Source organism: Thalassophryne amazonica, chromosome 15 (genome assembly GCF_902500255.1).
Source record: "Thalassophryne amazonica chromosome 15, fThaAma1.1, whole genome shotgun sequence".
Lineage (NCBI taxonomy): Eukaryota > Metazoa > Chordata > Actinopteri > Batrachoidiformes > Batrachoididae > Thalassophryne > Thalassophryne amazonica.
In genome coordinates, this window is record NC_047117.1 from 30,839,658 (window position 1) to 30,864,103 (window position 24,446).

At 42.5% G+C, this 24,446-nt stretch overlaps 1 protein-coding gene across 1 annotated transcript in view; it reads right to left on the reverse strand.

Moving 5' to 3' along the window:
- Positions 1-3,198: 3,198 nt before the first annotated feature.
- Positions 3,199-24,446, reverse strand: part of LOC117526134 (solute carrier family 22 member 7-like) — a 46,052-nt gene continuing 24,804 nt past the window's right edge. Inside the window, exons 8-10 of the mRNA XM_034188163.1 lie at positions 18,887-18,995; positions 3,424-3,630; positions 3,199-3,337 (exon numbers count right to left, since the gene is read on the reverse strand). Of these exons, the coding sequence (XP_034044054.1) occupies positions 3,295-3,337; positions 3,424-3,630; positions 18,887-18,995 (359 nt within the window). The 3' untranslated portion in view covers positions 3,199-3,294. The remainder of the gene's footprint in view (positions 3,338-3,423; positions 3,631-18,886; positions 18,996-24,446) is intronic.

Below are 24,446 nucleotides of genomic sequence, written 5' to 3' on the forward strand. Positions count from 1 at the left end.
GCAGAGGGAAAAAAAAATATGGAATCACTCAATTCTGAGGAATAAATTATGGAATCACCCTGTAAATTTTCATCCCCAAAACTAACACCTGCATCAAATCAGATCTGCTCGTTAGTCTGCATCTAAAAAGAAGTGATCACACCTTGGAGAGCCGTTGCACCAAGTGGACTGACATAAATCATGGCTCCAACACGAGAGATGTCAATTGAAACAAAGGAGAGGATTATCAAACTCTTAAAAGAGGGTAAATCATCACGCAATGTTGCAAAAGATGTTGGTTGTTCACAGTCAGCTGTGTCTAAACTCTGGACCAAATACAAACAACATGGGAAGGTTGTTAAAGGCAAACATACTGGTAGACCAAGGAAGACATCAAAGCATCAAGACAGAAAACTTAAAGCAATATGTCTCAAAAATCAAAAATGCACAACAAAACAAATGAGGAACGAATGGGAGGAAACTGGAGTCAACGTCTGTGACTGAACTGTAAGAAACCGCCTAAAGGAAATGGGATTTACATACAGAAAAGCTAAACGAAAGCCATCATTAACACCTAAACAGAAAAAAACAAGGTTACAATGGGCTAAGGAAAAAAATCGTGGACTGTGGATGACTGGATGAAAGTCATATTTAGTGATGAATCTCGAATCTGCATTGGGCAAGGTGATGATGCTGGAACTTTTGTTTGGTGCCATTCCAATGAGATTTATAAAGATGACTGCCTGAAGAGAACATGTAAATTTCCAGTCATTGATGATATGGGGCTGCATGTCAGGTAAAGGCACTGGGGAGATGGCTGTCATTACATCATCAATAAATGCACAAGTTATGTTGATATTTTGGACACTTTTCTTATCCCATCAATCGAAAGGATGTTTGGGGATGATGAAATGATTTTTCAAGATGATAATGCATCTTGCCATAGAGCAAAAACTGTGAAAACATTCCTTGCAAAAAGACACATAGGGTCAATGTCATGGCCTGCAAATAGTCCGGATCTTAATCCAATTGAAAATCTTTGGTGGAAGTTGTAGAAAATGGTCCATGACAAGGCTCCAACCTGCAAAGCTGATCTGGCAACAGCAATCAGAGAACGTTGGAGCCAGATTGATGAAGAGTACTGTTTGTCACTCATTAAGTCCATGCCTCAGAGACTGCAAGCTGTTATAAAAGCCAGAGGTGGTGCAACAAAATACTAGTGATGTGTTGGAGCGTTCTTTTGTTTTTCATGATTCCATCATTTTTTCCTCAGAATTGAGTGATTCCATATTTTTTTTTTCCCTCTGCTTGGTCTAAAAAAATCACCGTTACTGACTGCCACAATTTTTTTTTCTTGATTTCTTATAGTGTTTCTTAAAGCCAGAAAGTTGCCATTTGAAATGACTTTACTTTTGTGTCATGTCTGCGAATCTGCTTTTTTTCTACAAAATTAAACAACCGAATGAACATCCTCCGAGGCCGGTGATTCCATAATTTTTGCCAGGGGTTGTATATAGCCTGCCTTAATTGTTGCAGGTGCACACTCAAGCAGGTGCAATTAATTAGAGACTGATGATGTGTAGGGAATTTAAGAGAACACCAGATGGCAGTAAACATTCAGACATTACCTGAAACTGAAGATAATAAAAGGGAACACCAGATGGCAGCAGATAGCCAGACATTGCTAGAAACTGAAGGAAATAGACAAATGCAGAGACTACTACTTGACAAGATAAAGGTGAAAAAACAAGATGTGATGACCTAACAAGGAGACCAGAACTGAAAGAAGATATGAGTAGATACTCTGGGATTAACTGTGAGGACATAACGAAATGAGTGCAGAAATAAGACAAGAGTAGATGGGAGGTGGGGACAGATGTGAGAAGAAGAGACAAAGAGGAGACAAGAGACTAAAACTGCAACACTGACAGAACCACAACAGATTGTCTTTGTCCTCTTTTGTCCGGAGGACACGACGTTCATGATTTCCAAAAACAATTTAAATTGTAGACTCATCAGACCACAGCACACGTTTCCACTTTGTGTCTGTTCATTTCAAATGAGCTCGGGTCCAGGCAAGGCAGCGGCGTTTCTGCATGTTGTTGATGTATGGCTTTCGCTTTGCGTGGTAGTTTTAACTTGCATTTGTAGATGTAGCGATGAACTGTGCTGAGCCCATGCGGTATGATCCTTTACACAATGCTGTTGGTTTTTAATGCAGTGCCGCCTGAGGAATCGAAGGTCACAAGCATTCAATGTTGGTTTTTGTCCTTGCCGCTTACATGTAGAAAGTTTTCCAGATTCTCTGAATCTTCTGATTATATTATGCACTGTAGATGATGGAATCCCTAAATTCCTTGCAATTGAACATTGAGAAACATTGTTCTTAAACTGTTGGACTATTTTTTCATGCAGTTGTTCACAAGTGGTTAGTGGTTGAAGAGGGCTTGCAAATCATTCTGTTTTTAATTTACATTTTCACACGTCACAACTTCATTGGAACTGGGGTTGTATATTGTTATTCCACACAGAACTTGACTTTTGGTATTTTGGTAATTATTTTTCTTTTACCTTATTTTTGCATACTTGCACTGTTGTTATGTAACTGTCCCTGTGCTGCTGTAACATCATAAATTTCCCCTTCGTGGGACTATTAAAGGATAATTTTATCTTGTGACTGCAAATGTGCTTCTAAAACCAGGCGAGTCAATCTGTGACCTCTGTTATCTAATAACTGAGTTGTTGGATGACAGATGAAGGTGTTAGCAGTTTTACCAGGGTAGTGTGAAGCGGCCAATGAAGCTGTTCGCAAGGATGATCATCTGAAATGTTCCAAATCCATTTATTGTATATCTGACAGAATGTTCTCAAAGTTCACTGTAGCCTCCTACTGCGTACAGAAAAGCTTCTTTTGAAATGACCAAACATGTTACACTCTCAAAAAGAATGCACGAAAAGCATGCAACTCCAAACGTGCTTCTGAACCCAGACGAGTCAGACTGTGACCTTTGTAATCCAGTCACCCAGTGGTATTCATAATGACAAGGTAGGACCCTTTATAATTAGGGAATACATTTTATTTAAGAAACAAATAGTCTATTTTTTATTCTCCAACACCAAGGACATCAGAAATAAGTGACATGATCACATTCATGTTTTAATACTTATAAAATAATGCTGCCAGAAGACAAACGATTACTTTTTTGTTGGCTGCACAATCAGTTCCTGTGCCTAATAATCCAAGTGACTGAGTTCAATTTTGTTTTGATAAACTGATGACGAGACAAAAATCTTGAAAAAGATGAACAGAAACAGTTAAGAACTCGACTTCTCATAACACATGGAGACTGATCTTCTCCTGAAACACACAAAAATATATCAAATTGTGAACATTTTAAATGACACTGCAAATGTTTGGGTGCTGTTCAGATTAAGACTTGGTACCTTGTCTGTTCCACATCCTCGATCATTTCTGGTATGCGGACGTTACAAGTCTCGGGGAGGAAAGAAGTCGCTAACCCACCACTCAAAGCCACCAGGGTGAAAAGGGAACTGGGCAGGTAGACCCAAACATCTTCAAGAAGCATGATCAAGGGAGCTACAGACACACCTGCACGTGCCAGAAAGGAACAGTACCCCATTCCATTTTGCCTGAATTATGAAAGGAAAAAATGCAAACTGAAGTTCAATGATTGTATTTATCCAACCTGGTCTCATGCCAAGTCGTGATCCTGCAGCATGAAATATATATTAACCTATTGGTTTGTGATATTGTGATGAAAAGTGCCACATTTTAATCACGGCAGCATGAATTCATTCTAATTCATTCCGTGATGGCTGCACGAAATTAAAAGTGAAGCGGGGGGGGGGGGGGGGGGGGGGGGGGGGGGGGTCGGGGTGGTTATGGTTAGGGTCTGGGGTAGAAGGGTTTGGAATAGTGAGTTAAAAAACACCCCGTCATGAAAATTTGACTCATTTCGTCATGGTAGCACGAAAGACAAAACAAAACAAAAACATGAGACTGGGCTGATTTATCAGGTAGCTCTTCCATTAGGCAAGATTTAACCAAAATAGCTGATACTACAAGCCCTTTAAATCTGGGTCTAAAACTACCAGGTCAAGGATTCCCAAAAGCACTTACCGAGTATATTTGTCTAATTTCTAGTCAAAATATCTATTTGGAATGCATAATACAAGATGAAATCACTAAAGTAAAATTTTAGTATGATATAAGGACTTTTTTTGAACCTTTTATAAATTAAAACACCTTTTAATAAAAATGGAAATAAGGTCTTGGGATTAACTTAGAAAACTGTAGGTGTAGATGTAGGTATTATCTCAAAAGAAGCAGGGGTGGTGGCCAGTTAGTGTTTTTTTTTTCCAGTGCAGAAGGTTCCCGGTTCAAACCCCACCCATGCCCATTCACCATGTAATGTGGAGTTGCGTCAGGAAGGACATCTGGTGTAAAATGTGTGCCAGTTCAACATGGATATCCAACTTGGACATGCTGTGGTGATCTGAAGTGAAAAACAAGGGAGAAACCGAAGGTACTTTCTAGGTATTAGCTAAAAAAAAAAAATCTTCAGATTGTAACGACAAACGGAATAAGGCAACACTGTATAATATATCACATGTACCATCCATTAGAAAGAAAGAATGCATATTTGAAGCAAAGTAGAGTCAAATATGTTTTAAAAACTGCTACTGTGGTAACGCACAGGAAAAGTAAAGACAACTTAGATATGTACCTCAGTTACAAATGATGAGAATGCACTCAAGTAGCATCATTTCTTCTGTTTCTCAATTAGAAATATATGTTGTGTTCCACCCCTTGTCCCTGTTGGCATCCTGTCAGTTAAATGCTGTTGGTCAGTTTATATTCCTTTGTCGTGTTTGAGTGGTCCTTTAGTTTACACTTCTCAGGTTTACGTGGTAGTCATTGTTGGCTTGTCGTAAGACACTCAACCAGGTTTCACTGTGGGTTCTTGTATACCTTAAGGTCCGGTCACATGGCACACGGCATTAGCTGAACAAAGGAAAACGTCACAAAGCCACAAATCGTCTAGAAAAAGTGGACGAATGAGCCTGCACTTCTCCCATCACCAAAAAGCCTGCGAGTGCAGAGCACATAAAAGACCAAAACAAATCCAAAACTAACGAAAGAAAAACAACGCGAATGGTGACCTTGCTGCTTTGCAGCTGTGAGAGCTAGTTGTCTTGAAAACAGGTCTGTCTTCCCGACAACAATGTGTGTGCGCACGTTGCAGCCAGAGACGGCTGCAATGTGCATAAATAGTTAAAGTAGTTGATCAAACGTTCTTGGCGCTATTGTTTCTGTATGAAAACATTACTTTTCATTCCACACATGGACGAGTCATGTTCAGCTCGTCGGATCTTTAGTTATTAATCCATTCAGATATCGGACTTAGGAGGTTGGACGAAGTTGCGTGACAATCAAACGGAACGCTGATGGTACTGGAACTATGCAAACGCTGAGGAACCATCAAGACAGACAGAGAAACGGAATACGGACAAATTGAGGTTGTCGTCAGGATTCGTTCACATTTTTCAACAGTTTGAAAATTCTGACGAAGCACCAGTTACAGAAATGAAGCTGGACGATGGTTAAACGATGTCTCTGAAAGTCAATGTAAGTCCAGATTTCTTGCTTCGTTTTGGCTTAGGTGACCTTCGTTAGTGCCGTGTGCCCGGGGCTTGAGCCTGTTTTGTAGTTCTCTTTTAGTTTTCATTTTACAGTTTTATCTTGTAGTTAATGTTTGTCTTTAGACACTCAGTCAGGTTTTGTTGTGGGTTCCTCTCTGCACTTTGTCTGTTGTCCTGTCTGATGTGTGATTGTAAAGAATGTATATTTCTTTCACTTCTCTGTGTGGTTCCCTTTTCTGCATTTTTGGGTTAATTTACTATTTTACCTGACAGAATATGCCAGCCAATCATGAACCCAGCAGACATGCACCTGGACATTAAAACCATCAAGGCACTCCTTTCCCAAATTAATTTATTTTTCAATTGTCACCACTCATGTTATTTTTTCATTTATATAGTGCCTGATCACAACAGAGTTACCTTAGTCGCTTCACACAAGTAAAGTCTAACCTTACCAACCCCCAGAGCAATAGTGGTAAGGAAAAACTCCCTCTGAGGAAGAAACCTCAAGCAGACCAGACTCAAAGGGGTGACTCTCTGCTTAGGCCATGCTACAGACATAAATTACATAACAATTCACAGGAAAATGTAGGAAATGCTGTTGGTGCACAGGACAGGAGGGTCTCCATCACAAATACCACACCCATCTCTGGATGGAGCTGCACCTTAAACAGAGAGGAAAAACAGAATCAGGCATCAGAAAGACAAGAAATACAGTATAATTTGTCAGCATTAAACAACAAGAAAAACAGGAAATACTAAGGTGATCGCCGGCCAGTAAGCTTCACTACAAGAGCCAGAATTTGGGTGAAGTTGAGGCCTCCGTCTCCTTATAAACACTCCAAAAAAGAACACCAGAAAAATATCTGCCATCAAGGCCTCTCATCCCTGAAACTGATCTGTACTGGTCTGATTCTGAGGAGAGATTCAAACGGACCCGGCGCCACGAGGAGGCGTTTGGGGGCTGCGCCCCCTCACGTCATCAACCTCGCCCCCTCGGATGTGAGAGTTATCAAAAATAAAAATAAAAAAGAAAAAGAAATACTGGAAAATATAGCGCCTCTCAGTTTCGCGGATTTTTTTTAGTCCAATTTTGCATGCCTTTTTTTTTTTTTACAGCGCATTGTGCTCTGCGTCCTCATCAAGCAGGCCGGTGTTCTGTCGAAATGACGGGACACCTGTTGCGGCACCGCGAAGGGAGAGTACGCACATTGTGTTCTGCATGTCTGTTTATAAGAATCTTCTCGCCCAGAAGAAAAAAGAGCGCCAACAACTACCCATAACTGTGTTCTTCACTCAGAAAAAGACACCTGCAGCGAGGTGTGAGTGGAAAAAAGCACGACAGTGGCACGGCGCCAGGACGAAGAGGCGTGATCAGAGGAACTGTGAAATACTGGTCAGTCACTATTAATACACTCAACAAAAATATAAACGCAACACTTTTGGTTTTGCTCCCATTTTGTATGAGATGAACTCAAAGATCTAAAACTTTTTCCACATACACAATATCACCATTTCCCTCAAATATTGTTCACAAACCAGTCTAAATCTGTGATAGTGAGCACTTCTCCTTTGCTGAGATAATCCATCCCACCTCACAGGTGTGCCATATCAAGATGCTGATTAGACACCATGATTAGTGCACAGGTGTGCCTTAGACTGTCCACAATAAAAGGCCACTCTGAAAGGTGCAGTTTTATCACACAGCACAATGCCACAGATGTCGCAAGATTTGAGGGAGCGTGCAATTGGCATGCTGACAGCAGGAATGTCAACCAGAGCTGTTGCTCGTGTATTGAGTGTTCATTTCTCTACCTTAAACCGTCTCCAAAGGTGTTTCAGAGAATTTGGCAGTACATCCAACCAGCCTCACAACCGCAGACCACGTGTAACCACACCAGCCCAGGACCTCCACATCCAGCATGTTCACCTCCAAGATCGTCTGAGACCAGCCACTCGGACAGCTGCTGAAACAATCGGTTTGCATAACCAAAGAATTTATGCACAAACTGTCAGAAACCGTCTCAGGGAAGCTCATCTGCATGCTCGTCATCCTCATCGGGGTCTCGACCTGACTCCAGTTCGTCGTCGTAACCGACTTGAGTGGGCAAATGCTCACATTCGTTGGCATTTGGCACGTTGGAGAGGTGTTCTCTTCACGGATGAATCCCGGTTCACACTGTTCAGGGCAGATGGCAGACAGCGTGTGTGGCGTCATGTGGGTGAGCGGTTTTCTGATGTCAATGTTGTGGATCGAGTGGCCCATGGTGGCGGTGGGGTTATGGTATGGGCAGGCGTCTGTTATGGACGAAGAACACAGGTGCATTTTATTGATGGCATTTTGAATGCACAGAGATACCGTGACGAGATCCTGAGGCTCATTGTTGTGCCATACATCCAAGAACATCACCTCATGTTGCAGCAGGATAATGCACGGCCCCATGTTGCAAGGATCTGTACACAATTCTTGGAAGCTGAAAATGTCCCAGTTCTTGTATGGCTGGCATACTCACCGGACATGTCACCCATTGAGCATGTTTGGGATGCTCTGGACCGGCGTATACGACAGCGTGTACCAGTTCCTGCCAATATCCAGCAACTTCGCACAGCCATTGAAGAGGAGTGGACCAACATTCCACAGGCCACAATTGACAACCTGATCAACTCTATGCGAAGGAGATGTGTTGCACTGCATGAGGCAAATGGTGGTCACACCAGATACTGACTGGTATCCCCCCCCCCCCCCCCCCCCAATAAAACAAAACTGCACCTTTCAGAGTGGCCTTTTATTGCGGGCAGTCTAAGGCACACCTGTGCACTAATCATGGTGTCTAATCAGCATCTTGATATGGCACACCTGTGAGGTGGGATGGATTTTCTCAGCAAAGGAGAAGTGCTCACTGACTGGTTTGTGAACAATATTTGAGGGAAATGGTGATATTGTGTATGTGGAAAAAGTTTTAGATCTTTGAGTTCATCTCATACAAAATGGGAGCAAAACCAAAAGTGTTGCGTTTATATTTTTGTTGAGTGTAATTTCTTATGTGTCCAACCTCATAGGTTGATCGTTAAAATGAAATTCGTTAGTTCTAAAAGCCATCATAATTGTTTATAGGAAAACGTTCTATTTTTATTTCTCAAACAAATGTTTGGGCCTGAAAACAGGTTGGTCTTATTTTTCTACTAAGGATTGAACTTTGAGAGTGTTTACACACGAGAGAAAAGTGAGAAAATGTTAATGCCTGTTTGAGAAAAGTGTATAAAGTGTGTAGTGAGGGGTTTTACAGCCTTAAAAGGTCTTTAATAATTGTAAAAATAACGCTGTCTACTTTGCAAATTTCGCCTATTGCGGGCTATTTTTAGAATGTAACTCCCGCGATAAACAAGGGACCACTGTATATCTACATGAAAGGTTTATCTTTGACCCGTTGTGTGACTGTCCAATTGCGCTGTGTTTGCGCTTGTGATGGAGGGCTGTATGTGGGGTTAATATACTGTCTTGTGTCGTTTCTCAGATCAGTTGTTGGTTTGGTTTTGTGGTATGCAGGAGATCACTTGACCGAGGGTCTATACGTTCAAATAATAATAAAAAAATACTGTCATCACTCTTTACTCTTACTCAGTCAGTCTCTTACAACGGTGTAGCCTAAATACACAAGCTTTCTAGGAGCGCACCCAATTCATTACGCACGCTCAGAGGCACGTACCCTCCGGTGCACACTTTTTTTTTGGGGGGGGGGGGGGGAGCAACCCCACCCCCTGTGATAAACTCTTCGCCCCCTTAATATTTTTTTTCTGGCGCCAGGCCTGGATTCAAATCAGGTGCTGAGGAAGATTTGTCGTCAGAGCCTGATGTACTGGACCTTCAAAATACAGCAGATGTTTTCTTTAAAATAAGAGACTTATACCAAAACTTTACAGAGAGTTCAATGAGTCGGGACAAGGACCCGATATTTGCAGCATTGGGCAAAATTATACAGACTGTGCTGAACATAGTGTCTGCCTACCCAGACATAAAAAACATAAAATCACTGTTTGCACAAAACAGGGTTCCTCCTTACATCAAGGACCCCATGGACTTCCTATATGAGCTGCAATCAGATGCTCCAGTCATCTACTCCTCCACCCTAGACACTTCTACTGTTCAGTCATGCACAGCACCTACTCTTATGGACACTCCCTCAGTTCAGTCTCTGGTTGTGTCCCAGCTGCAGCTTCCGCCAGCATTCCAGGTATCTCTACATCTACTTGACTCTTTGCCAGCTGCAGCCACTGACAAGAGTGAGGTCAACAGGAAGAGGAAATGTCGGCGTAAACCATGCAGAAGAGGGCAGAGGCCAACTCAGGAGGAAGCTGCAGTCCTTGAGCCAGCCCAGCAGGAAGCCACAGACTTTAAGCCAGCTCCAAAGGTTGCCCCTTCTGGTCCCCCAGCTATGGTCTCTCCAGTGTTGGTTCTTGCAGTGGTTGAAGACATGCACTTCCTCTTCAATCTTGTTGCTGGGGAACCGAAGAGCCCATGCTTTCTTCCTGCCCTGGCACAGAACACTCTTGGGCTTCACTGGCTGTCTGCAGGCCAGTTTGGTGACGGATCTACACTGTTGAGCCCACATAACATTCCTGATGACATCATTGCATGTGAGACACCATTGGGCTGCACTCCTGGCAACATCTGTGCTCCCAAGGGGTTGTCTGGCCACCCCTCAGATGTCATCAGTGCTCCCAAGGGACTGTAGATTTTTCCTGGCCACACGGCTGCCCCCTGACTCCGCCGTAGATTTCTGTTGCTCACACCGCCGACCACCTGACCACAACCTGACTGACCACTACCCTTTCCCGGAGCCTGTCCCTTGACTATGACCAGACTGATCACTGCGGTTCCTGGAGCCTATGCTTTGACCATGACCTGACTCACTGCTGCCATTCCCAACTCCCTAACATTGAACCGACTCACCGCTGCCATTCCCCGGCCTGACCGCCTGACATTTACATGACTGGCCGTTGTCAGCTGCATGGCCGACCCTCCAACTGTGACTCGCTCATCCTCTATGCTTTCCCAGGGGTATCTCCAGCTGCTCCCGGCCCTTCCAGCCCTCCAGAGCCCTTAGGTTGTTGAATCAGATGCTTTTGGATGTTCCTCGAACCTTCTTAAAAACTAGAGGAGAGCGAGTCTTTGCGGTTGTGGCTCCCACTCTGTGGAATGCGCTACCTTTCACTGTGTGGACTGCGAATAGCCTCTCCAGTTTTAAAATGCTACTTAAGTCTCAATTGTTCACTGAGTATAACCACCTGTATTGGGTCTTCATCTGGTTCATTTCACTGTATTATTGTTTTTGGCTTTAATTGTTTTTATTGCTTTTTATTACTTTTATTGTTGTGACTATTTTTTATTGTAAAGCACTTTGGGAGGCCATTGGCTGTTTTAAATGTGCTATATAAATAAAGCTGACACAGACAGTCCATCCCTTATTCTGTTGACAGCCGTGTTCCTCGACTCATCCATGCTGATCACAATCAGTCCGTTTGTCCTGGCTCATGCTCCATCCTCCTGACTTGTCCCGACCTGCTGCTGACTGGCTTTTCCTAGTATTTTCCCTGGTGTTGTCTCCAATCTTTGGTTTAGTCCTAACCTGTTCTCCTATAGTCTTCATTTCACAGTTGTATGGTGTAAATAATGTTTCCTTTAGACACTCACTCAGGTCTTGTTGTAGGTCCCTGTCTGCACTTTGTCTGTTGTCCTGTCTGATGTGTATTTGTAGGCTTGTCCTTGTCACCTGTGCTCCCTCAAAGCTGTTCCACATTCCAATCACACAACCTGTTGCTCATCTACACATCTCAGTGTCTCTATTTAAAGGCCCCCTGACATGAGCATGACTTTGATTCACGCACTTGCATGCCTGTCATCGTGATGATCCCACCCGCTGTGTTTCCAGCTGGATGCCGTTCTTTGTTCCACTGCCTGCCACGTGCTCTTCACTGGACGTTGTGTATATAAAATAATTATTTTGTGGCAGATTAATCATTTTCCCTGCAATTTGGCCACTGAAAACGGCTCTAATTGCTTCCTGAGTCACAGAGGAGCCTTCAGCTGGAGCCGTTCGTGCGTGCGCACCTAACAAGCTGCAGAAAACATTTGGAGAAAACATTTGGAGGTGTCTTAAAAGGTAATTATTTGTCATGTTTACATTGTCATGGCTTGGTAAAAGAGCTATGTGTTCTTTCCTTCTTGTGTGCAGCTGTTCAATATGTTTATAACAGATTTAACTTCTTGTTATAATCCTTCAAATGAGCTGCGCTCTGACGATCCGCTGACGTCACCACTCACTCTGTTCACTTCTTCTTTACTCCACTTGACAAGTTGCACATCGTGTTGGGATTAGACTGTGCTACGTAGCACGACATTTATGCATGGAAGATTTTTTTTTAACATTTCAAAATTCTCTTAAGTTGTTCACCACTGTTATGGCACTGCTGGGATAATTTTCCTCACACTCTGTGTTCTTGGTATCACCCCTTCTGTATCTCCTCACTCTCGCTGCGTTCCCTCCCATCACTCCTGCCACAGACATACCTGCCTCCCGTCACCTGACTGTTTTGGACTCCATCCCTGGACAGCTTTATCATTTCTCGTAACATAAAGTATTTTTCTTTCACTTCACTGTGTGGTTCATTTACTCATATACAACCCCTGGCAAAAATTATGGAATCACCGGCCTCAGAGGATGACACAAAACTAAAGTCATTTCAAATGGCAACTTTGTGGCTTTAAGAAACACTATAAGAAATCAAGAAAAAAAGATTGTGGCAGTCAGTAACGGTTACTTTTTTAGACCAAGCAGAAGAAAAAAAAATATGGAATCACTCAATTCTGAGGAATTGACAATTCTGTCTGTGATCTGCTTTTTTTCTACAAAATTAAACAACTGAATGAACATCCTCCGAGGCCGGTGATTCCATAATTTTTGCCAGGGGTTGTACCTGACAATATAAGAAAATGAAGTTTAAATGCTGCTCATGCAGACTTTTCAATTTTTTTATTTTATTGTTTTTCATTATGGATCCATGTCTGGGAACATGTCAGTGCTGCGCTGGATCCATGGCACCATGCAAGCACGTTGGGTCCTGGATGGCAGTCACCGAGGCACATATCTGGTCCATCCCTGTTGTGGTAAGTAACCGGGGACAAAAGGCATTTAGAACCCTAAGTGCAGGCAGTCAGACTCAGAGAGGCAAGTGTCAAAAACCCAGGTAATTTATTACTTCAAAAGTGAAAAAACAAAAACCATTAAGTTGAGTTGGAAAAACAGTGAGGGACTCAGGAATCAAAACTAACAAAAGGACAAAGCTCCAGAAACAGTGAGGCAGTCAGGACTCAAAAACTAATAAAAATACAGTGCTCCATGGGGGAAAGAATTACAATACTTACAGAAAGGAACGACAAACCTCTCAAACCAACAAACAGATGACAATGGACTCCCAAGAGGGAGACAAACGGACGTGGTATTAATAAGCAGGCTGAGCATCACAGGTGTAAATCATCAAGGCCAATCAAGACATGTGAGAACAAATAGAAGAGGGCAGCAAATCCAAAGCATCTCTAAATGAAAAAACAAAACAAAACCTAAGACAAAGACACTTAACCACTTAAAACACCTACAGAAAAATGAAAGCCTAAAGAGAAAAAACAAAAATACTCCACATGAAATAATCAAAGACACTGAAAAAGAACAGAACAGAAAATGGTGAATAAACCCACAACTGAGAATAAACACAAAGAGAACAATAAAAAGTCTAAAGATAAAACAAAACTACTCTACATAAATTAATCAGACACAGAGAAAGAACCTCAATGCATATTATGACAGAAAACTGTGAATAAACCCAAGACTAAAAATAAATAACTTGAAATGTTGGCTAGAATAAATTCTACACAGAAAAATAAGAAAACAACCACAGATGAACACATCACAAACGTATAAGAAAATCAAGAATACGTAAATCAAAGTCTGGACTACAAAAGCGATGAAAAACTAAGAATATCTAAATTACAACATAAAGCCAAGAGACACCCCATACTGACAGGAAGGAAATGCCCCCACAAGACAGAGACTAAAGGCCCGGTCACACGGCACTTACCGAAGGGCAACGAAGCCCAAACAAAACAAGAAATCTGGACTTTTGTTGGCATAATTTAAACTTCGTGTAGCGTCGTTCCTGCAACTGGTGCTTCATCAGGATTTTTAAACTGTCAAAAAATTTGAATAAATGCCGCCGAAATCTCAATTTGTGCGTATTTTATTTTGCTGTTGTTCTTGATGGTTTTTTTTATCGTTTGCTTAGTTTTTGTTATGTTGGCATTTAGTTTGACTTTGTTCGACTAGCTGAATGTTTTCATACAGTGCAGAAGCCAGGTTGTGAGCACTGCTACTGTCGGAAAATTACAGGGCGAACTCAGCCTGTTTGCTTGGATTTTTTTATGAGGGTGCTATGGGCTCATGTGTCACATCGGCTCTCTGCCACACTTTTGCATACACATAGCCACATTCTCATCTGCGACAGTCACTAAGGGCATACAGAAATCACGCACACAAACCTAGGCTACTGTTCAATACAAATATTCACAGATCTACATGTCACCTGTAGCCTCAGGGAAAAAATGTCAACAGCAGGCAGAGAGAAAATCTTTCACCTACCATTGATGTCTTCATAACAGCACAATGCGCCTGTTGTTGTGGTTAAGAGCAAAAGCATCAATGATTTGGTCGCTGTCCACACGCTGTATTCTCTGAGGGATAATTGCCAGGAGTCACTGGTGTGTCTGTGCCTACTGCTGTTATTTTGGTTTTAGTTCTTTCGGTGACACAAACCTCACTTCTTTTCAATTCCACTCATGGATATTTGGGCAGCAAAAACCGAACCATTTCAGCAACTTGAAAGTACACTCACGACAGTACGATGTCATCATTGATGCTGAAAAACTTGTCCATGCCTTTGTCTCCTCTAGGCTTGACTAGTGTAACTCCCTGCTGTTTGGGATCTCTGGAAAAAACCTTCAAAGGCTCCAATACATTCAAAACAGTGCAGCTAGAATTCTGATGAGAGTATGTAAACAGGAGCACATTACATCTATACTCCATAACCTTCACGGGCTCCCCACCACCTACAGAATCCATTTTAAGATTCCTCTCATCACCCACCAATGCATCCATGGCAATGCCCCCACATACCTCAAAGACCTCCTCACTCCCCACACATCCTCCCATTCCCTCCATGCATACAACACTAATCTTCTCCGTCCCCCTCGCACCAGACTTCACACCATGGGAGACAGGGCCTTGTTTTTCAGCTGTTCCTCATATTTGGAACTCCCTTCCTGACCATCTAAGGGCTCGACAGAATGTGGAAGCTTTTAAAAAAGCCTCAAGACATACCTGTTTAGACAGGCCTATTACAGAGCTCAATAATTTGAATCTGTTGCATCTTAGTCTTTTTTATTCTATTTTATTATTTTATTTTGGTTTTATTCTATTCTGCTGACTGTTTTACTTTAAGATATTCTGTTTTGATTCTCTTGTTTATCCTTGGTTTTATTTTTTATTTTCCTGTAGCACTTTGAGATTTTTATTAATGAAAGGTGCATGATAAATTAAATTTATTATTATTATTGTCATGACATTTTTGAACATGATGTCACTGAATGTCCCGTTACACTCATTCTGTGTAAAACAATCAGTTTTGTTGATGAATGTTCATTTTCTTTTATGAGTGGAATATTTATCTCATCATATAAATCTGAAAATGCCAGAAGTGTCTCACTGTTGAAAACTGAAAGGATAATTTCATTGCCCTGCCTCTGTAACATGTTGTTAACAGTGTAATTTAACAGTCTAATTTAGTGTATTATTATTTTTTTCTTCTTGTTGGTGGTGGGACAAAGCGCCAGTGTTCTGTTGAGATGTGCGGTCTTGTCGAATTGTGCGTCTCGTGACATAAATCAACAGTTCCACGTCCTGACAATATTGTGCTGTAAATACAGCATGCACATGCAAATTTTAAAATTCAAAAGACGCTTATTGCTGTTGTATTTTCATGTAAAGACAAAACTTATGTGTGTTTCCTTCAGTGGGGGAGCTCAACTCCACGTGTGACTGTTCTGTCCAGTTGAGCTGTCAAGTTGAGCGTCCCAACAATATTGTGCTCTAAATACAGTGTGCGCATGCAAATTTTAACTTTTTAAAATTGAAAAGACACTTATTGTTGTTGTATTTTCATTCCTCAGTCACTCGGTCGGGAGTTCAACATGGTAAAGAGAGGCACGTCAACCTGATGGGGGGAGGTGTGAAAGTCTGTGGAGAGAGAAAGAACTGCGCATGCGTGTGCATGTGCTGGCCTCTCAACAGGAGTGACATCTCATCAGAACACTGGCATCCTCCAGCTCAGTCTGAGAAACTCACCCAGAGCAGACAGACACTGGGGGACTTCTTTAAAAAAAACCTTTAAAAAAAAAACCCTTAACAAGTAACTTCCATCATAACAAATTAACACATTTCCAGGCATCATCTTCTAAAACAAGGGTGTCGTATGCAGAACAGTTTTCATCTGCGATGATGAATTCTGGCAACAGGTCAGATTAAAAGACGTTATTTAATATGTGTCCCGCCTTGTAAAGTTTAAGCATCCATTGCCATATTAGCCCCACGTCGTCTTCATTTTTTTTTTTTTGTAGAAGCGTTACTGTTATGGTCTGCCCCAGTCCTTTGTCTGTTTTTCCACCTGGTGGCGTGCTGCAGAGTCGAGAACACCTGTAACTCAACATCTCCTCACACCTGAAGCTTATGAGTGGCTCATCACGAGCAGGCTACTTAAACCCCAGTTTTAAGCTCAGTCTTTGCCGGCTTCTTCGTTTTCCATGCCATGAAGCCAGTTTGTTTTTTCCTGAGGCCAGGTTCTTCCAGGAGCTTCCTAGAGCTTCACTGAAATTCCATGACCTTGACCTCGTCTTTCCTGCCGCTTCCATGCACTCTGATGTTGGAGGTTTCCGCAGCTCGTTTCAAGGTAACCTGGCCAACTGTAATTCCTATATTAGAGCTCGTTGTTTTCCTCTGGTGTTTCCAGACACTCTCCTGCATGGCTTCCATGTCGCAAATGCTCCTGGCTCCACATATACCTGCACCACGACTCTCAGCTACAGCGCACATAGCTCTGCCATGCTTCCGTTAAGTTCCTTCATGTTCTGCAAGATTCCACTCTCGCGCAGCTCCAGTCAGTGACTGTGCATGACTAAGAACAGGTTCCAAGAACTAGTACCAAGAAATATTTCCGAGAACTGTTTTCCTGGAACTGTATGAACTCTGATATTGAACCGTTAAGAACTTTCCAAGTCGTTTCTAAAGTCAAGTCCTGCTTAATTGGAACTGCATCCAGACGTGCAACACTTGGCCCCTGAAGATACTCATGAACTGTGAATGATTCCTGAACAGCAAACTTCATTTTCTAGACTGTGAACATTATTTCCAGAACAGTGAACATTCTTCGAGTTCCCGTCCTCAGCTCTGTGCACCCATCTGGCTCTGGATCCAGTTCCCATATACCCCAGGATTCGTGCTTGTTCTCAGATTCCTAAGTCTGTATGTGTGTGCACTGGAGCTCCCAGATGTTCCACCACTACAAGCAGACCCTGTCTTGGCCCAGCAAGCCGTCTAACCAGTGCAGCATTGTTCATTGGTTTATGGTAAATAAATCTCTTCGTTTACAACCACTTCTGTTCCTTGCTCCCAGCGTTTAAGTCCATCACCTGTAACGGTCAGGTCTCATCCAGACCCCTAACCATAATATTTACAGAGTTACAGCACTACATACAGGACTGGCACGTGTACTACAACATTTTCACATGGTTTCACTGTATCTGTGAGAATGGAGACATTTCTTGAATGGGACACTTTTTGAAAATGACAAAGAAAAAGACTGTATAGTGGACGTTCTGTTTCAGTGTAGACAAGGTCTTAAAAACATGGGATTATATTAAAATAATTAATGAGGAATTATTTTCTTAGGGGTGCTATGGAGGTGCTATGACAAATCCAGGGGGAGCTATAGCACCCCTTAGCTGGCCCCACCCATAAGTGTTGATGATCTGTGTGAACAAAATATGCTTGCTGTGTATTTTAAAGCAAAAGATTGTGCTTTTTAAACATGTACGGTCTCAGTAGTGGAGCAGCCGTAACTCTGTTTGGTCCACTGGCACCATGCTTACATGAGTAATCAAAGCAGAGTGAATGGACACTTTTTTTTGTTGTTGAATTGTGTTTAAAATCATCCAATGCAATCAACCAAAACCAATAAAATAAAATAAAAAAGGCTTGATTGAGCTGATTCCAATCAGATTTGGACATCCATAATGGTGAGATTCAGAAATTTTTTTTTTTTCAGTTCATTTAACACAATTCTGAAGCTGATTTACGATTATTTTTATACTGATTTATTTCGTATTTGTATTTTGCTTGCAGAATTTTTTTTTTTTTTAACTGGAATTTCTCTCTGAGAACCTTGCACAAGAGCAACTTATGTCATGATTGGGCCTTGTGGGTTGTAGGGAGTTTTTATCTTTGCTGTATATTTGTTCATGATTGGGTTTTGTGTTTGGGATTTTTCTTGTCTGGTGTTTAGTATTTCCCTCCTGTCCTCCCTCTTGTTTGCCACGCCCCGTACCTGATCCTTCCACCACTCCTGTCTTGCATTTCCTCCTAATCACTCCCTCTTTATTAGTTGCACCTTTTCCTTCATCTGGTTGTGAGATTTTTGTGCCTCCGTGTGCATTTTCTTCAGAGTGTTTTTGATCTGCCTGCCTGTTTTTTGGACCCCGTTCTCTGCCAAATGCTTCAGATTCTTTAGCTTGTAATGGCCAGCCTTTTTGTGTACCGAAACCTGCTCAAACAACCATTGAACACTGTCAAACTTGAATCCTGTAGTTGTGTCCATGTTGCACCACAGAGCTGACACCTTAGTGATTTTGTGTTATCTAACCAGGGATTTGAACATATGGCCCATTAGATACAAGCACACTTCTGTAACATTTTGGCCTCTACTTAACCCTGATTTCTTCAACAAAAATTCCTTTATTTCTTTAAAATTTTTAAATTCTTTTAATGCACCAACCCAGGTCTATAAATGTACAAAACGTGCTTCACAGAAAAGATGATTTTGTTGAAAATATGCATACCGTAAGTGCCATAAACACATCGCTCACCTTAGTACAGTGGGATAAAGCTCCGCAGTATACAGAAAAACAGCTGTAAATGCCCCCTCTGTGAACATCTTCCCCAAAACTGCCACAGTTATCCGAAAGACCTGCATTTCTGAAAAAAAAAAACAAAACAAAAAACACCACCACCAACAACAACAACAAAAACAAACAAACAAACAAACAGATTGGCAAAGAAAATATTGGAAATTCAGTCCTGAATGTATCATAGATTTTTCAATCATATCTACAGACGCGTGACATATTGAAGGGAAAAACTGAATTGACCCTTACACTGAGGGCACATGGCATGTTTTGGGTCCACTTGTGCCTTCGGAAAGAAGGGCCACTGCAAATCAAATCAAAGCTATTTTGACCATTGTTCTATTGTATAATAATACGTTTCTGTCAGTGGGAGGGATCTCTTCCAGGATGATGCCTGGTTTGATGAGTATAAATTGATATGAAGCACACTATCCTTTCACACTTATCAGATCTCATCCCCAATGAACACCTATGGGAGATTTTAGTCAATGGTCTCCACCACCAACACCATCATCATCATCATCAGCAGCAGCAGCAGCAGCAGCAGCAGCAGCAGCAGCAGCATTAAAACACCAAATAATTGAATATCTTCTGTAACAATGGTGTTGCATGATTCCAGCAGAGTGTCACAGGCTAAAATCAATGTTAAGGGCATTAAAGATGTCCTGGTGGCATGTAGTGGCTCAGTGCCTTACAGATTTACTTTATGATGGGTTTTCTTTTGCAACACCAAATCAGAAAAAGTTGAGACAGTATGAAATACACAAATACTACTACTACTGCTACTACTAAAACCCCACAGTAATTCTCTGTTTACTTTAACTTCTGTTTCATTGCAGACAGTGTGAATCAAAGATATGCTTGTCTGGTTAACTTCATTTCATTTGTTAATATACATCCATTCCTGCATTTCAGGTCTGTAGAAAACTGTTGGGACAGGGGCAAGTTAGGGTAGCAATCAGGAAAAACAAACAGCTGAATTAGGTAATTCTATTAACCCTCTGGGGCCGATGCCGCCATATACGATGGCTGAGTACAAGTTTTACTAAATTATAAATAACTTTTTAATGATATGAGATAGAAACTTACTTTTTTTTTTTGCTGAAAAGTGAACTCCGCGGACTTTCGAGCCGGATGTCCACCATGTTTGTACTCTTCATAGAAGCTGTGTGATGATGTGTGCAATGTGAGTGTCCAATCGGAATTGGTTCACCGTCACATGGTTTTTCCAATATCCAATCATAGGGCAGAGCAGTCTCACATGGTATCCCAAAGATTTTTAGGAGCAGTGATATGTTACTCTTTGGGATGTGAATGCTGTTTGAACAGCCATCTGGCTGCTGGCTCCATGTGTAAAAGCGCAGTGCACATATGAATGAAGTGATCAGCATAAGAGGGTCTCATACAACCTCACGTGGTCGACCAAAGAGTGTCACTGCAAGCAATCCAAGAGGGAGTCAACTCCATAAAATTAAAAAGTTTGTGTAAGCCTTTGTGTAATAGCAGACAGAAATTGCTTTGAGATGTGGCATAAAGACAAACAAAATGCATGGACCATTTTGTATATACTGTTTAAAATGTGCATTTGTGTTTATTGTTAGAACATTTATTTTGTAAATTCTCTTTGTACAAGACCCCAAACTGCCTTTATAAAGTGTCAAAATAGCTGTTTATTATAGTTTGCTGTGTGTTTTGAATAAATGTGTGTGAAAATTATTTTTCGCTTTATTTTTTCCTTTCTTATTTCTGATTGTAAACCTTTATTACACTTATAAAAAACACCACTATAACATATATATTCTGAAAGTACAGGTTGTCCTGAAAAAAACAAACAAAACATAACACTTGATTGTGGGATGCAGGGTGAGCTGTTAACAGCAATAATAAATCATTTATGCCAGGTGAGTGAACTGTCCAAAAAAATGCCCTCGGACCCCAGAGGGTTAAATAAGCCATTTCTAACAGGTGATTCAACAGGTGACTGTAATCATGGCTTGCTACAAAAGCAGTATCCATGAAAGACTGCGTCTTTCAGAGCAAAGTTAATGGGAGGATCTCCATTTTGTCAATAAATGCATGAAAAGTTGAAATGTTTAAAAACAATGGTCCTTAAAGAAAGATTGGAAGGGATTTACAAATTTTCCCTCTACAGTACATAATATCATTAAATAATTCATCAAATGAAGCCTAAGGGGAACACCTGTCATCTCTAATTCCTCGGATGACACTGCATCAAGAACTGTCATTCATCAATAGCTGACATAATCACATGGGCAGGGTTTACTTTGAAAAACAGCTGTCAAGCAGTATATTATGGAATTACATTCACAAATGGCACATAAAACTTTACTGTGCAAAAAAAGAAGCCTGATGTCAACATTGTCCAGAAGCAATGTTGACTTTGTGATTTGTAAGCATCTGGGCTGGACCATCACACAGTGGAAATGTGTGTTGTGGTCAGAGAAATCAGTATTCCAGATCTTTTTTGCAACAACCAGATGATGGGTGTGCCATACCAAACACAAACTGGACCATCCAGACTGCTATCAGCAAGTCCAAAACCTGCCATGGTGTGGCATTGTGTCAGTGCCCTTGGCAAAGGTAATTTACACTTATCTGATGGCTGCATTAATGCAGAAAAGTACATTGATATTTTAGTCTCATATGTTGCCTTCAAGATGACATCTTTTCCAGGGATGTCCATGCATTTCAACCAAGACAACGCAAAACCACATTCTACACACATGAACAAAAGTATAGCTGCAGAAGTAGAGGGTGCAGATTCTGGACTGACCTGCCTATAGTCCTGACCTGTCCCCAACAGAGAACACGGGGAGAATAAGCAAAGTGCGCAACACATCTGCTCATGCGTGGGTGGGTCAAACGGGTCAAAAATTCCAGCCACCAAACACACACTGGTACCACTGAATTTCATATACGGTAGCGTTTGAGGACTGTGAAAGTGGAGGCTTACAGGGATTGTTTCAAAGGCTTTAAGCCTTAAGCGACACATACAATAATGACAGGTGCGCACTGTGCTGTTTTCAAATGCTCGAACGGAATTTATAGCCTTGAAAGGTGGCTGAAAACACACGATTGCAAAGCTCGGCCGAGTCCACCCAAAGGCGGAAAGAAGAAGAAATGTGGTTGTAATCCTCCATTCATTCTACACAATTTCCCCACAGAAAAGAAAGATCCAGACGGACGTAAAAGATGGACTAAAATTGTAAGTTTCTTCCACACATTTATTTTGTCAATATCCTGAAACAGAATTGCAATGCAGAATTACAATGTGGTTGATGGCGCCGTTTTCGTGCATCGGCTTATGATGCACGAAATAATATTACGCGCCACGTCATGCCATGAATGACGTGGCGCGTAATATTGTAATATTGACATGTTCTATAAACAAACTGCATGCATGCACATATCATTGTATGTCTGTCAACTTATCAAAACAAACATGACACCAAAGAGGTTATATGTGAGACCCACCTTCATTGTAGTCATTACGAAGCTGGTGGAGTAGCGATTTCTCATCCCTGCTTAGCAAATATTCTGCAATATCCACAGTTTCAGACCCTGGACTTCATCTAACCATCCGTCAGTTGCCTTCAAGGAGTCAAAAATTTCTTTGTCTCAAACTATCAACAAGGACCGGTAATCATTTTCAACCGCAGCTCTCTTTTTCTCCTTTTGTCGGCACCAATGGTAGTTTCTGTACCGATGCACCACACGCAAAGGGAGCCAGCTCTTCTTTCCATTTCTGTCTACTGCCGTACGCAGTCCTGGTTGTAACAGGCAATCCACGGAGCTTACAAACACGCGTTAAATCGTCAACTTTTCAGTGGTTGAAATGGTCCAAATCAAATCAAATTTAGCATACCCGTAATGCACTGCGTGGCCTGAGATGCGCACTTCGCTTATTTTGAAACATCAAAATGCAACGACAACCTCATATTATTGCACACCTTGTGATGTGTTTGAAGTAAGAATGGGACAAAATTGTTGTGAAGGTGTAGGAACACGGACCCACAACAGGGGGCGTTAAATGAACGGGCAATGGATAAGCCAAACAGTAACAATTTAATGTTGTAGTGCACAACAAAATACAGACAATCACAGTTTAGGTACCAACGAATTACAGATTTGAGTGATGTGTGGGCAGGTTTGAGGATAGGAGACATCCGTCCTGAGCTGAGCCGGATCCCACACGGCCCTCACCGCCAACGGATCTGAAGAACACCGGAGCCGCCAAGTCCTGTGTCCCCAGGTGGTCACCGTCTCCAGCTGTCAGACCTGGTACTGCTGGCAGAGAACAGAAACAGTGTTGACGAGTGTGAGTTTGCACACTCAGTAATCCCACAGTCTGTATTCTTTTGGGAGGGAGCACCTCCACCTCCAATCACACACTCGTGCAGCTCCTGTCTAACCACTTATCTGGTTGGAGTGTGAAGCGAAGCCGTCGCTGATCACACTTTACGCCAATCCCACAGATAATGAAACGCCACAGGAAAACGGCTGCAAAAACGTTCTGACTATACTCTCACTGCAGAGAAATTACCTCTTCTGATGTCTGATTTCTCGGCGGGGAGGTGGAGTTGCAGTCCGGCCTTTATGGTGGTGGTGATGTGGATGAGTGACAGCTGGTGCTGATGACGAGTGACAGCTGTCACTCCCGGTTGCTATGACGCCCTCTCATGCTTGAAGCCCGCACTTCAAGCAGGTCACCATCTGGTGGTGGTGCGCCAGCAGTACCTCCTCTTCAGCGGCCCACACAACAGGACCCCCCCCTCAACGGGCGCCTCCTGGCGCCCGACCAGGCTTGTCCGGGTGCCGGGCGTAGAAATCGGCCAGGAGGGCCGGGTCCAGGATGAAGCTCCTCTTCACCCAGGAGCGTTCTTCGGGTCCGTACCCCTCCCATGTCCACCAAATACTGGAATCCCTGGCCCTTGCGACGAACGTCCAGGAGCCGGCACACAGTCCAAGCCGGCTCCCCGTCGATGATCCGGGCAGGCGGCAGTGCCGGTCCAGGGGCACAGAGGGGAGAGGTGTGGCAGGGTTTGAGTCTGGAGACGTGGAATACCGGATGTATCCGCAGTGAAGCTGAAGGTGCCAGCTTCACTGCGGCTGGAATGAGGACCTTCACGATGGTGAAGGGTCCTATAAATCTGTCCTTTAGTTTCTGGGATTCCATTTGTAGAGGTATGTCTTTCGTAGATAGCCAAACCGCCTGCCCGGGCTGATACGTAGGGGCCGGGGCACGCCGGCGGTCCGCATGGGCCTTAGCCCTCGTCCGGGCTTTGAGCAGGGCAGAGTGGGCGGTACGCCACACCCGACGGCACCTCCTCAGATGGGCCTGGACCGAGGGCACCCCGACCTCTCCCTCCACTAGCGGGAACAATGGGGGCTGGTACCCCAAACATACCTCGAAAGGGGAGAGGCCGGTGGCAGAAGACACTTGGCTATTATGAGCGTACTTGATCCAGGCCAGATGGATCTCTCCAGGCCGACGGGTGCG